We start from the raw sequence: 15,176 nt of genomic DNA, 5'->3' as shown, positions 1-15,176 counted from the left end.
ATAAAATTCTTACAACTCGTTAATTTTACGAGAATTTTTATAAAAATTGAATTATTTTAACAAAAATTTCAATTACTTTTTAAGATTTTCAAATATTTTTAATAGAATTTTTAGAAAATTGAATTATTTAAAGAAAGTTCAACTATTTTTTTTAATAAAAATTCAATTATCTTTAAAAAAATAGAATTGAAACGATTCAAAAAATTTAAATGTCAAACTTTCCTCAATTATTTTAGAAAATTTCAATTATTTTCAATTTCAATAAAATTCTTATAACTCGTTAATTTTACAAGAATTTTCATAAAAATTTGATTATTTTAACAAAAATTCCAATTACTTTTTAAGATTTTCAATTATTTTTAATAGAATTTTTGAAAAATTGAAATATTTCAAGAAATTTCAATTATTTATTAATAAAAATTTAATAACCTTTAAAAAATAAAATTGAAACGATTCAAAAAATTTAAATGTCAAACTTTTTACAATTATTTTCAACAATTTTAATAAAATTCTTTGTTAAAATTCAATTATTTTGAATAGAATTTTAGAAAATGTCAATAAAGTTCCTATAAATCGTTAATTTTAAAAGAATTTTTATAAAAATTGAATTTTTTTAACAAAAATTTCAATTACTTTTAGAGATTTTCAATTATTTTTAATAGAATTCTAGAAAAATTGAATTATTTTAAGAAATTTCAATTATTTATTCATAAAAATTCAATTATTTTTTAAAATTTCAAAAAAAATTTAAAACTCGTTAATTATAGAAGAATTTTATAAAAATTGAATTATTTTAACAGAAAATTCAATTACTTTGAAAGATTTTCAAGTATTTTTAATAAAATTTTTGAAAAATTTATTTATTTCAAGCAAAGTATAATTATTTTTTCATAAAAATTCAATTATTTAAAAAGAAATAGAATTGAAACGATTCAAAAAATTTGTATGTCAAACTTCCCATCGGTCATTTTCAAAAATCTCGATAAAATTCTTCCTGAAAATTCAATTATTTTTAATAGAATTTTGGAAAATTTCAATTACTTTCATAATTTAAAAATTCCATTAAAATTCTTTTAAAAAAACTTATTAATTTTAGTAGAATTTTATAAAAAAAAAAGTGAATCATTTCAAAAAATTTCAATTACTTTAACAATTTCAAATTTTTTTTAATCAAAAATTTTAGAGAAAATTGAATTATTTCAAGAAAGTTCAATTATTTATTCATAAAAATTCATTTACCTTAAAAAATGTAACTGAAATTATTCCAAAAATTAACATGTCAAAGTTTTTTCGATTATTTTCAAGAATTTCGATAAAATACTTTTAAAGATTTCAATTATTTGCAATGGAATTTTTCGGAAATTTCAATTATTTCTGGAAAGTTCAATTATTTATTCATATAAACTTCCCTCGATTTTTTTAACAATTTCAATGACATTTTTATAAAAATTCAATTATTTTAAATAGAATTTGGGGAAATTTCAATTATTTTAAAAAATTTCAATTCTTCAAACTGAATTCAATTATTTAAAATACAATTTTCATAGAATTTTTCGAAAAAATCAATTATTTATAATAATTTATGCAAAATTCTTGTCAAGAATTAAATTATTTTTACAAATAATACATACTTTCAAGGGAATTCAATTATTTAAGAAAATTTTAATAAAATACTTTACAAGAATTCAATTATTTCAAAAAATTTCAATTACTTATTAACCAAAATTCAATTATCTTAATATACAATAGCATTTTAATTCTTTTATACGATTCAATTAATTTAAACTATTTTTCGGAACTGAATTATTTTCAATATCTACTATTTTAGTAAATTTTCTCTAAACACTGCAATTATTTAATAAAAATTTTGATAATTTTTTGTAATTTAGAAAAAAAATACTTTAGTGAAAAAACAATAGCAGAAAAATTAAATTCTTTGAAGAAAAATAATAATTTAATAAAAGAATAAAAAAGTGAAAAAAATAATAATTTAATCATGGAAATAAAAAAATAAAAAATAATTTAGCAAAGTTTCACGAGTTTCTTACCAATCGAAAAAATTCCAGAGGCACGTAAACATGACTGTCGAATATTTGCAGGAATCTTGAAGAGCACAAACACTCGTCACCAAAAAAAAAATAGCCACACAAGTCCGCGACGTTCACATTTTTATTTTTTGTTTACATCCATTTTTGTTATTAATAATATAATGTCTAATTATCTCAGTACGATAGTTATCCAATAGAATAAGTATTAACATACCCATTATTTTTTATTACTACTACTCCTGTGTAAAAAAAAATTCTTTTTAAAATTAAAAAATTTCCAAAAAGTTTCAATAAATAGCTCATTTTTTACAAAAACCGAAAAGGAAAATCAAAATTTTAAAACAAGTTTAAAAAAATAATTCTTTTCTACAAAAAACCAAAAAGGAAAAATAAAATTTCAAACAAGTTTCAAAAAATAACTCTTTTCCTTTTTACAAAAACCAAAAAGGAAAAACAAAATTTCAAACATGTTTAAAAAAATAACTCTTTTCTTTTTTACAAAAACCAAAAAGGAAAAGAAAATTTCAAACAAGTTTCAAAAAAACTCTTTTTTTGGAAAAACCAAAAAGAAAATTTCGAACTAGTTTCAAAAAATAATTCTTTTCTACAAAAACAAAAAAGGAAAAACAAAATTTCAAACAAGTTTCAAAAAATAACTCTTCTCCTTTTTACAAAGACCAAAAAAGAAAATACAAAATTTCAAACTACCCAATGGGAAATTTACAACTGGCGTAGTACTGCGCCAGCACTGGCAGCACTGGCGGCAAGGCTGAGAGCCAGCACTGGCATGGCACTGGGATGATAACGCCGTCTGGCGCTGCCGAAGTACTGTCTGTCAGTGCTGCCAGACAGCGCTGGCGCAGCACTGGACCAGTGCTGGCTGAGAATATTGCCGCAATAAATGCCGTATTGTTATTAATTAGTCGTAAATTCATAATTATAAATAATTTAACAACAAAATGGCAAATAATATTAATAAATAGTTATTATTCATAAAATATTTCTCTTCTTAAAGAAATTGTATTAAAGATGGAGACTAACAATGGATATAGTAAATGAAGTAGAAAAAAATTGTTTATAACATTTAAAAATTAAATAATAAACAATTACAGTAAGTGTGCATTACATTTTCATATTTTAGTACCTAACGATTGGAATCTAGAAATATCGCAAACCTATGAAAATAAACAAAATTGCTGACGAGGGGAATCGAACCTACGACCTACGGAGTAACAGACTAACGCTCTAACCACTATGCTAACGACACATGTGTACAGAAAAGTAGTAATATCTCAGTATCATTCAGACATACAATTATTGAGTCAAAGATGAGAAAAAAATAGGGATACGTTAGAAATAATAAATTAAACTAAATTTTTAATAATTAAATTAAATTACTTTATTCATAGTAAGAAGTATAATAGTATTTTAATAGGAACCAAATTATTATTGAGATTAAAGTTTAAATTTTGTTTATAATTTTAATTTGTTTAAATAATGTATTATTTACAAAGTTAGACAATTGTGTTAAATTGTTATTATTAAATTTAATAAGAATAAAAAATGAACAACTTAAAAGTAAAATATTAATTTTTTTCAATAAATTTATATTTATAAACATTTATAAACTTTTTTTATAATTTTTTTCAAGTTTATGTCAAAAAAGCAATGTTGGCAAAGAGCGTTGTGAACAATTTTTCTATACTCAGCCAGCACTTGCCGCCGTGGCTTGTCTAAGCTTTGGCGAAACAAAAATTCTGTACTGCGCCAGCACTAATTGTCGAGGCTCGGCTAGACTACGCCGAACAATCGTCTGAGTACTAAGCCAGTGGTGAACATCGGCACTACACTGGCATTTCCCATTGGGTAGTTTAAAAAAATAATTTTTTTCCACAAAAATCAAAAGCGAAAAAAAATTCTCAAAGAAAAATAATAATATATTGATTTGAGCTTTTGAAAGACACACACGAAATAGAACTTTTTATTCCCCCTTTGTGTCAGTAGTGTTGAAATGCAATTTTCTCCAATTCTTTTCTAGGCATTTTTCTCTCTATCGAATTCGCGAAACGCCCTTTCTCTTTTGCTGCGGCGATAATTATTCAATCTAGGGTTTCACGATCCTGTCACTTTGATTCTCCAGTTTAGTGCAACGCGTTGACACAAATGAAGGGTGCGCACGTTCCTTGCATACACAAATTAGCATTTATTTGCTTTGCAAACGCGGACACATTTTGCATTTTCGACATGAGAGAGAAAGAGAATGTAACTTTAGCCAAAGTCAATTTCCCGGACATTACTGATTCAAAGACTTCGATTTTATTAATTTCATAATAAAAAAAAAGCGAAAAATAAAAATTCCAATGACGTTCAACATTATATTTTCAACGAGCGAAGAAAAATTGTGAATCCATAAATTTTTCAATTTCCTACCATAAATAAAAAAATTTCTAATATTTGAAAATACTTGGAAATCTATAAAAGTTGACTATATTTAAAATTCTAATCATAAAAAGAGTATTTTTAAAACAATTTCTTTATTATTTTCGGTTCAAGCATTAAAGAAAATTTTTTTCATTTTTTCATTTTGTGCATTTTATGATTAGTATCATTTTTTTTTTTGCATAAAAAACTATATTAGTGTTGCCAGAAAAAATTTCTATTTCTCCCTGATTTTGATTTTTTCCCTCAACTCTATGAGAAAAAAAAATATTTAATGAAAGTTCAATTAGTAAAATATTTATAATATTTAGAACCAAAAAAAAAAAATATTTAATTAAAATCAGCCCAACAAAATAAATGACTGTCACTAACCTACCTCAACTATTTTCAAAAACTTCGATAAAATTCTTCGTGAAAATTCAATTACTTTAAATAGAATTTTTTGGAAATTTCAATTATTTTCAATTTCAATAAAAGTCTTAAAACTTGTTAAAGATTTTCAAGTATTTTTAATAGAATTTTTGGAAAATTGAATTATTTCAAGAAATTTCAATTATTTATTCATAAAAATTCAATTACCTTTAAAAAAATAGAATTAAAACGATTCAAAAAATTTAAATGTAAAACTTTCCTCAATTATTTTCAACAATTTCAATAAAATTCATTATGAAAATTCAATTATTTTTAATAGAATTTTAGAAAAATTCAATTATTTTTTAAAATTTCAATTAAATTCTTAAAACTCGTTAATTTTAAAAGAATTTTTATAAAAATTGAATTATTTTAACACAAAATTAAATTATTTTTAAAGATTTTCAATTATTTTCGTAATAGAATTTTTGGAAAATTAAATTATTTCAAGAAATTTCAATTATTTATTTAAAAACAATTCAATTACCATTAAAAAATAGAATTGAAACGATTTAAAAAAATTCACAGGTCAAAGTTTCCTCATTTATTTTCAAGAATTTCAATAAAATTCATTATGAAAATTCAATTATTTTTTAAAATTTCAATTAAATTCTTAAAACTCGTTAATTTTAGAAGAATTTTTATAAAAATTAAATTATTTTAAGACAAAATTAAATTACTTCTAAAGATTTTCAGTTATTTTCATAATGGAATTTTTTGAAAATTGAATTATTTCAAGAAATTTCAATTATTTATTCAAAAAAAAAAATTCAATTACCATTAAAAAATAGAAATGAAACGATTCAAAAAATTTACATGTCAAAGTTTCCTCGATTATTTTCAACAATTTCATTAAAATACTTTATGAAAATTCAATTATTTTAAATAGACTTTTAGAAAATTTCAATTATTTCCAATTTCAATAAATGTCTTAAAACTCGTTAATTTTAAAAGAATTTTATAAAAAATTGAATTTTTTTTAACAAAAATTTCAATTTTTTTTAAAGGTTTTCAATTATTTTTAATAGAATTCTAGAAAAATTGAATTATTTTAAGAAAATTTTCAATTATTTAAAAAAATTGCAATTACTTTTAAAGAAATTCAATTATCATAAATAATAAAATTTTCATTGGAATTTAATTATTTAATATACAATTTTCATAGAATTTTTTGAAAATTGAATTATTTTAACAAAAATTCCAATTACTTTTAAAGAAATTCAATTATTTTTAATGGAATTTTCGAAAATTTTAATTATTTTCATAATTAAAAATTTGAATTATTAAAAAAAAATTGCAATTACTTTTAAAGAACCTCAATGATCTTATAATAAAGTTTTCTTTGGATTTTAATTATTTAAAATACAATTTTCGTAGAATTTTTTGAAAAAAATCAATTATTTAAAATAATTTTTGGAAAATTCTTGGCAAGAATTCAATTATTTTAAATAGAATTTTGGAAAATTTAAATTATTCTCCAAAATTTTAATTAAACTCTTCAAACTCATTAATTTTGAAAGAATTTTAGAAAATTTGAATTATTTAAAAAAAATTTGAATTAGTTTTAAAGAACTTCAATTAATCATAAATAATACAGTTTTTACTGGAATTCAATTATTTAAAATACAATTTTCATAGAATTTTTCGAAAAAAATCAATTATTTATAATAATTTATGTAAAATTCTTGGCAAGAATTCAATTATTTTTACAAATAATAAATCTTTTCACGGAAATTCAATTATTTCAAAAAATTTTTTATAAAATTCTTCACAAGAATTCAATTCTTTAAAAAAAATTTTAATTACCTATAAACAATAATTTAATTATTTTAAAACAATGGAATTGAATAGTTAAAAATACCCGATTTTTTCCAGAATTTTAAACAAAACTTCTCAGAATTTCAATTTAAAAAAAATTAAGTTTAAATCTTCTCAAAATTGACTAATTAAAAAAAATTCAAATTTAAATCAAACATATTTTTTTGATTGGACACTTATTTTTGGATTAAAAAAATTTTCTCTACTTGAAAAAGAAAATTCTTTCAGTAATTAAAAAAACTTTTCTTTTAGATTTACAAACAAATTGATTTTTTTTTTCACTTTAAAAAATGGAATTCAAAATAGAATTGTTTAATCGGAAAAACATTTTCTTTTTTTTTGTCACAAAACTTTCCATATCTAGACGCGTCCTTTAAAATTCAATGAAACTTTTCCTTTGAAAAAAAAGGTTGCTATGAAAATTTGAATTTAGACAAAAGCAACGAGAATATAAATATTTGAATATTTTAGGATTGAAAGAGTGAGTAAAAGTTTTAACGCTTTTAGGTTAAGGGGAAATTAAATTATAAGACTATTCTCTACATTGTACTGAAGCAACTGTAACAAAACTTTTCTCCTTAAATACATACTTATATTCGTACTTTCATAAGGCAATATTTTTGTTCGCTGCAACTTTTTTTTTTTGTGCTATTTTTCCTGTAGTTTACTTTTTCCTACTCTTCCTAGTATTTTTCTTTACTATTTTTCCTAGTTTTCTACTACTTTTTCCCCACTTGATCACGGTAACATTTTTTTTTTTTTTTTTTTTTTTTTTTTTAATTTGGCTTTTTTTACAGTTTATTTTTTGCTACTTTTTCTAGTTTTTTTTTACTACTTTTCCTAATGTTTTACTTCTTTTCCTCCACTTGATCGCGACAACATTTTCTTCTTTATTTTTTTTTTATTTTTCCTGAAGTTTTTTTTACTATTTTTCTTGCTTTTTCTTGCATTTTTTTACTATTTTTCTTAGTTTAAATTTTAATTTTTTTCTTAGTTTACTTTTTGCTACTTTTCCTAGTATTTTTTTATTACTTTTCCTAGTTTTCTACTAGTTTCCCCTCACTTGATCACAGCAAAAATTTTTTTTTTACTTTTTGAATTCTTTGTGCAATTTTTTTTTTTACTACTTTTCTCCCACTTTTTCCCTTTTTGTTTCCAATTTTCCTGAAAAATTCCCCCTTTATGTTTTCAAAACTATGATTTTCCTTTATTCCCCTTTATTTCCCAGGACACATTGTCAGAGGCATTATTTCCCCTGAGATGTAGCTAACAATTTTTTCGCGGTCACTTCAAAACGACAATGACCTGTGGAAAACGCGGTTAATCGTCGGAGGTCAGGAACGGTTTTTATCGAAAAACAGCAAAGAGAAGAGAAGAGGAACTCGAGTTTTTATGGCATAGAGCGCACCCAGCAACTTCTCCGGAGAGATAAATATCTAAACTTTCGGGTAAATTCACTTTTTATCACTTCTTTTTTATCACTCCTTCTTTTAGAACAACAAAATTTAGATTAAACTTTTCTAATGCCTCAATTAAAATCCCCGACGAGCAGAAAAGCAACGTTATTTTTAAACGCCAGAATTTTTTTTTTTTTTTTTTTTTTTTAATTTAATACAAAATGCTATAAACTACAGTTTTTGAAAGAATATTAATTGGAGGGAAAAAAGGAAGCGAAACATTGGAAAGCAATGTTTTGATTCGTTTTTTCTCTCAAATTAATTTTTACAAAAAAAAAAAAAAAAATTTCTAATGCCTCGATGCCCAAAAAGAAATAAGTGTTATTTTTTTCCTTTTTTATTATAACACAAAAGGCTACAAGAATTTTTTTCCCTAAGACAAAAGGTTGTAAAACAACAAAATTTAGAAAAAACTTTTCTAATGCCGTAATTAAAATCGCTAAAGAGGAAGAAGCGTTATTTTTCAAGTGCCAGAACATTTTTTTTAACAAAAAAAGACTTGTTAAACAATACAATTTGGATTAAACTATTCTAACGCCTCAATTAAAACCCCCAAAAAGGAAAAAAACGTTATTTTTTGAATGCCAGATTTTTTTTTTTTTTTTTTTTTTTTTTTTTAATTTTACACAAAAGGCTGTTTACGAAATTATCTTTAATGGACAAAAATACAAAGAAAGAAGAAAAAAAAGCCTCATTTAAAATCCCCAAAAAGAAAAAAGCGTTTAATGTTAAACGCTAGATTTTTTTTTTTTTAATTTAACACAAAAGGTTGTTTGTCGAATTATCTTTAATGGACAAAAATGAAGAGAAAGAAGAAGAAGAAGAAGAAGAAGAAGCCTCAATTGAAATTCCAAAAAAGAATAAAGCGTTAAATGTTAAACACTAGAATGTTTTTTTTTTTTTTTTTTTTAATTGAACACAAAAGGTTGTTTGCGAAATGATGTTTAATGAACAAAAATGAAGAGAAAGAAGAAGAACAGTTTCGAATTGTCAACTATGCCCAGTAGGGTACCTACTAAATTATTAGTAGTACCTCAAAGATTTTTTTTTATTTTTCACCAAAAAAAACATATCAAAGACGTGGTGGGGGCGAACTTTAAAAGCTTTTAACCGGCTCTCGAAAAACGGGCGTGAATTTAAAAATAAAAATTCTCGCCGGGCGATTATAAAGCGAACTCAATACATTGGCCACCCCGTAGCGCGGCGAGGGCACGACTGCCTTGCGACTTTCACCCCCGGAAGTCCCCCACCCCCGGAGGCTCAACCGGCACCCGTCGTCTGGTATATATGGTACCAACCGCGTCTTTCTCTCGTGCTTTCGCGCATCCAACCCAACCCGTGCGGCCAATGCCTACCGCGCGTGTTATCAACTCCCAGGAGCCCGCGTCTTTTTACAGCCCTGTTATCACCCCCCTTCACTCTTTGCCCCACCCCTTTCTTTCCCATTCGCAACTAATCTAAATCAAGTCGTTGCTCTAGAGAATAAAAAAAAAAAAAATATTGCGTATTATTAGAAAAAAAGGGGGTTCAAAAGTATTTCATTATTCAACGGGGGTTTGCGAAGTGTCGAGAGAGTGACCACCAGAAACTACGGCACTGGGCGCGCACACACAACCCCGAAAGGGGTTGAAGAAAGAAAAGGAAGATCAGCACCCGGGACGTTGTACTGATAATAAAGATGCGCATTTTCGTGTTGCTGTGTTATCTCTAGGGATAGAAAAAAAAATCGGACAATATTTTTACTATTTTCCATTCTTTTCCACTTTTTTTGTTTACTAAAAAAACGGTTTATTTGATTCAAACAATTTTTTTTTTTTTTTTTTTTTTTTTTTTTTTTTTTTTTTTTTTTTTTTTTTTGCTTAGGGAATTTTGGGAAATTTGCCTACAGACTTTTTATTTTCCTACTTTTCATGAAAAATATTTACTTTTTTCTTATCCTACTAATAAATTGAATTCCTGCAGCGAATTTTATTATTCATGAACGAATTTAAATATATTTATAAAAATAATTTAATTCTAACGAAGAATTTAAAAAAAAATTTTGAATAAAATTGATTTCTTTAGACAAATTTTTCGCAAATTCTCATTTAAATAATTGAATTCCTAAAAAAAATTTGATTATTCATAAAAAGAATTGAAATATTACGAAAATTTTTACAAAAAAAATATTTAAATAATTGAATTCTATTGGGAAATTTTATGAACGTAGTAGATATTAAAAATAATATTCAATTAAAATTTTTGACAATAATTGAACGTCTGTGTGCTATTTTGTTAAATTTTATGAAAATAATTGAATTCCTAAAAAGCATTTTATTATTTATGAAAATCATTGAATTATTGCGAGCGGTTTTATTAGAATTTTTGAAAAAAATTGAATTTTCAAGTAAAAATGTTATTATTTTTAAAAATAATTGAATTCTTGTGATGAATATTTTTATTCATCAAAATAATTGAATTTTGCAAAAAAATTTATTAAAATGCCTCAAAATAATTGAATTTTCGGGAATAATTTTGTTAATTATCTTTAATAATTGAATTTTTTCGAAGAATTATTTATATAAATAATTGAATTCTTAGGAAGAATTTTATTGAAATTTAAAAGAATAATTGAATTATTTCTAAAAAAATTGAATTAAAATTGTATTTAAAATAATTGTTTACTTTTGATCAATTTTATTAAAATATTTGAGAATAATTGAATTCTTGTGAAAAAATTCTAAATATTTTTGTAAATAATTAAATTCATTCAAAGAATTTTTAAAAAAAAACATTTTTTTAAATAATTGATTTTTTTGAAGAATTAAAATTAAATTTTTTAGAATAATTACATTTTTTGAGCAATTCCTGTAAAATTGTATTGAAAATAAATAAATAATTGAAATCGTGCGATGAATTTTATTATTTATGAAAATAATTGAATATTATTTGTAAGAATTTTATAAACATTGTTTTAAATAATTCATTTTTTCGAAATATAATAAATATTATGGAAATTTTATTTTAAATAATTGAATTCTTATGTGAAAAAAGTAATTTGTAAAAATAATTGAATTTTTGCGAACGATCTTATTAGAATTTTTTTTAAATAATTTAATTTCAAAGAAGAAATCCATTACTTTTAAAAATAATTGAATATTTGCGATGAATATTGTTATTTATAAAAATAATTGAATTTTGCAAAGAATTTTATTAAAATGCCTGAAAATAATTGAATTTTCGAGAATAATTTTTTTGGCATATCGTCATAATTGAATTCTTTCGAAGAATGTTATTAAAATCTAAAAGAATAATGGAATTTTTTTTAAAAATGGTAATTAAAATTGCATTTAAAATAATTTATTTCTTTCGAAGAATTTTATTAAAATTTAAAATATAAATGAATGCCTGTGGAAAATTCTAATATTTTTGTAAATAATTGATTTTTTCAAGGAATTGAAATTAAATTGTTAAGAATAAAACAATTTTTTATTAAAATATCATTTTTTTAAATTTGAGCAATTTCTGTAAAATTGTATTGAAAATAATTCAAATCTCAAAAAGCATTTTATTATTTAGAAAAATAATTGAGTTCTTGTTACGAATTTTATTAAAATAATTAAAAATCTTTGAATTGCTGACTATTATTTTATTATTTATTTATTTTATTTATTTATTTATGAATTGAATTATTGCGAAAAATTTTATTAAAATGTTTAACAAAAATTGAATTTATGTGAATAATTTTTGTTATGTTTGAAAATAATTGAATTCTTCATAAGAATTTTATAAACATTGTTTTAACTGTTTTAAGTAACTAATTTTTTCGAAAATTTTATTGTAAATAATTAAATTCTTGTGAAAAATTGTGTTTGTAAAAAAAAATTGAATTTTTCGATTAATTAATTTAAAATATTATTAAAAATAATTGAAATTCTTTGATGATTTTTATTATTTTATGAAAATAATTGAATTCTTGTTTAGAATTTTATTAAAAAAAATTTTTTTTTTAAAAATTGAATATGAAAAAAGTTATTATAAGTGAAATAAGTATTTGAATTATTGTGAAGAATTGTATAAAAGTTTTTTTAATAATTGATTTTTTCGAGGAATTGAAATTCAAATTTTAAGAATATGTAATTCAATTTTTGAGCAATTCCTGTAATTGAAATCCTCCGATGAATTTTTTTTTTTTTATTTTTTTATTTTTTTTAAAGAATTGAATTATTGGGAAGAATTGTATTGAAATTTTCTTAAATAATTGATTTTTTTGAAATTGTTTTGATAATGCTATTCTAAATTAATTGAATTCCTGTGGAAATTTTATTATAATTATGAAAATAATTTTAGATTCGAATTTTATTAATTTTTTTTTTTAAATAATTGAATTCTTTTGCGAAGTTTTATGAAAATAGTAGATATTGAAAATAATTGAATATTTTTCGATAATAATTGAATCGTTTTAATTTAAAGAATTTGAGACTATAATTTTTTAAAAGTTTTTTGATTTCTAGTATTAGCGAATTTAAAGTAAATTCTAAGAAAAAAACTATAGAAATAGTAGCTTTTAGTGGCTGAAGTCTAAAAAAAGTACCCAAATAGTAGCATAACGTAAAAAGAGTAATAGGTAGTAAATAGTAGGTTTTAGTATAGATGCGAGTGCGAAGCAAGTGTAGGGTTTTAGTAGACGAGTGCAAAGCCCGAATGATAATGCTCCACGTGCAGGCGGATGTAAGTAGAAAACAATTCCCCAAATCCTTTGCATTTTCCAATTTCGTAATTGCACTGAAACTCAATGTCAGAGAAACTCTGCTAAATGAAGTGTGGGTGTGTGTTTTCGCGCATAGAGGGACACGTGACACAACACACTCGTGTGCTCATGTGAGTACGAAGCGCCTTAATTAAGCCATTATCGATATCCACAGAGAGAGTTCTGGTCCTCAAGAGGGTGGTCGTTGCTGGGGCATCTATCTTGTCTAGCAACTAATAACGGAGGAGAGCTCTTGTTTTGTAATACGAATCGAGTACCAACACACAAACATTTACACACATTCACCAATCTCAGAGTTTGGAGATGCTTTATTACATTCCTTTTCGTGATGATTAAAAGTTGGCGGAATTGTATTTCGGAAGTTATTTGAGGTTTGTAATTTATGAAGAGTGTACGTTGGTAGTTTGTTGTTGTGAATGCCTCCGGTATTTCAGGTAATAGTGGTCTGATGCTTGCTCGGTTATCTATTGTGACAGAGAGAAATGTATATTTTTGGTTGCATTCCCAGATATTGCCATGTTGCCGAATGCATTTCGGGGAATTCAACCTAGGCAAACTTAACTGTTTCATGCTTCCTCCAGACAGAGCTTCAAGTTTTCGTCTTTCAATTCTCCCCTTAGAACCCTAGGAATCACTTTAAGGCACAAAAAAGAAAAAATAGAAAATAAAGTCCTTTATTTAATTCGACGTTGTCTAAAAACCTTCTTTAATAATTTCTAAAAATTACTTTTCTTTAACTCAAAAATATCCTTGTCTTTATGAACATAAATTTTTATCCCATAAAAAAAGTTCTCTTTAAAAGTTAAAGTTAACTCAAAAAAGTTTTATTTCGATCAAAATATACATACAACTCGAAATTACAATTCAAGTGACATTCTGTAATAAAAAAAAAAAATTCAATAAAAATGTCAATTGCATGAATCACGTAGAAATTTCCCTTTGGAATTCGAATGGAAATTTCATTTTTATTTATTTATTTCTTTTTTTTTGCTGTAAACGTATCGATTTATATTATGTAGATAGAAATCTACCGATTTCTGTTGGAAAATTTGTACTTCATTCCTTTTTTTGGTAAAAAAAATGTTAAAATCATGATTTTCGAAAAGAATAGTAATAGTAATAGTAATAGTGGTAGTAATAGTAATAGTAATAGTAATAAGTTACAAATAATTTTTGAAATGAGGATTCTTATCTGTTAACATTAATTCTTCTGTTAAGAAGAAAATGGATTATCCAGTTTCGAGAATAATAAATTTTAATACTCGGAAAAGAATAAATTGTGAATTCAAGTTGGAAACACACCAAATAACCAAGGTTTTTAACATTTTGACCCCATTTTGGTTTTTCTACTCTTAAGAAGTATTATTGTTACCATCACTGGTCATTACTGTTAGTGCAACGAGTATTGTTGCATGAATTGAATTTTATTGAAATTGTATATACAATTTCGCTTCTTTTCTATGTGCGCAGTATACGTATGAACGTTAAAGAGAACTGGTGCTGGAAACTCTATTGACAAGAAAAATTTCACCTTTCCTTTCCTTTCCTTTCCACTCGATTGAACTTTTTTACGGAAATTTCGCTTTTCCACGAGACATAAAACTTTACGCTCGCTTTTCTCGTAAATCAGTCTCTCTTTTAAAAGTTCTTTTACGGAAAAATATTGTTTGTGTCCAAGTGAGATAAGTACATGACTGCATTGTTGTCATCATTTTCGGACTTAGCACAACGAATATTAATTATTTAATTATTAACTATTCCAATATTCAACCAATGCGGTAATATTAGAAAATTATGCACACTTTGCAGAAAAAGTAATTAAAAAAAAAATACACTCGAAAAAACAATCTGAGATCCTAAAAGTAAAATAGTATTGAACAAAGGAAAAAGAGAAAAAAAGACTATACTTTGTTAGCATTTGCGAGCAGTTTTTCGTTTCAGAGAGAGAGAGAGAGAGAGTATTTCGTTCGGAGGTTTTTCTTCGAATCCGGCTTTAATGAAAGCGAACCGATTCGGTTCTTCATTAACGCGGGGTTGTTTACACAAAGCTATTAAAGTGGAAGTAAAATCTCCCCGTAAGTCTCGGTTATATGTGTATGTATGCCGCATTACGAGGTCTTTCTTGTCAAGCTATGGGACTTCATAAACTGGAAAATATTGCAGTCCGTGGAATCGCAATATCCTTTCCTGGCAATAAAGATTCATATACATAAGTTTATGAATCACGAGAGTAGTTGTGCCGCAGAAAGAATC

At 24.1% G+C, this 15,176-nt stretch overlaps 1 protein-coding gene across 7 annotated transcripts in view; it reads right to left on the bottom strand.

Moving 5' to 3' along the window:
• The window catches only part of LOC122510889, a 300,548-nt gene that overhangs the window by 267,546 nt on the left and 17,826 nt on the right, over nucleotides 1-15,176 (bottom strand). The window contains exons 1-2 of one of the 7 annotated variants that reach the window (XM_043625833.1): nucleotides 9,190-9,974; nucleotides 2,049-2,287 (exon numbers count right to left, since the gene is read on the bottom strand). The exons of the other annotated variants lie outside the window; for them this stretch is intronic. Of the exons in view, the coding sequence (XP_043481768.1) occupies nucleotides 2,049-2,080 (32 nt within the window). The 5' untranslated portion in view covers nucleotides 2,081-2,287; nucleotides 9,190-9,974. Of the gene's footprint in view, nucleotides 1-2,048; nucleotides 2,288-9,189; nucleotides 9,975-15,176 lie in introns of those variants that run through there. 7 annotated transcript variants of the gene reach the window in all.

Source organism: Leptopilina heterotoma, unplaced genomic scaffold, assembly GCF_015476425.1.
Source record: "Leptopilina heterotoma isolate Lh14 unplaced genomic scaffold, ASM1547642v1 Lhet_77, whole genome shotgun sequence".
In the NCBI taxonomy this organism is placed as follows: domain Eukaryota; kingdom Metazoa; phylum Arthropoda; class Insecta; order Hymenoptera; family Figitidae; genus Leptopilina; species Leptopilina heterotoma.
This window is presented reverse-complemented; position numbering and strand designations above follow the sequence as displayed.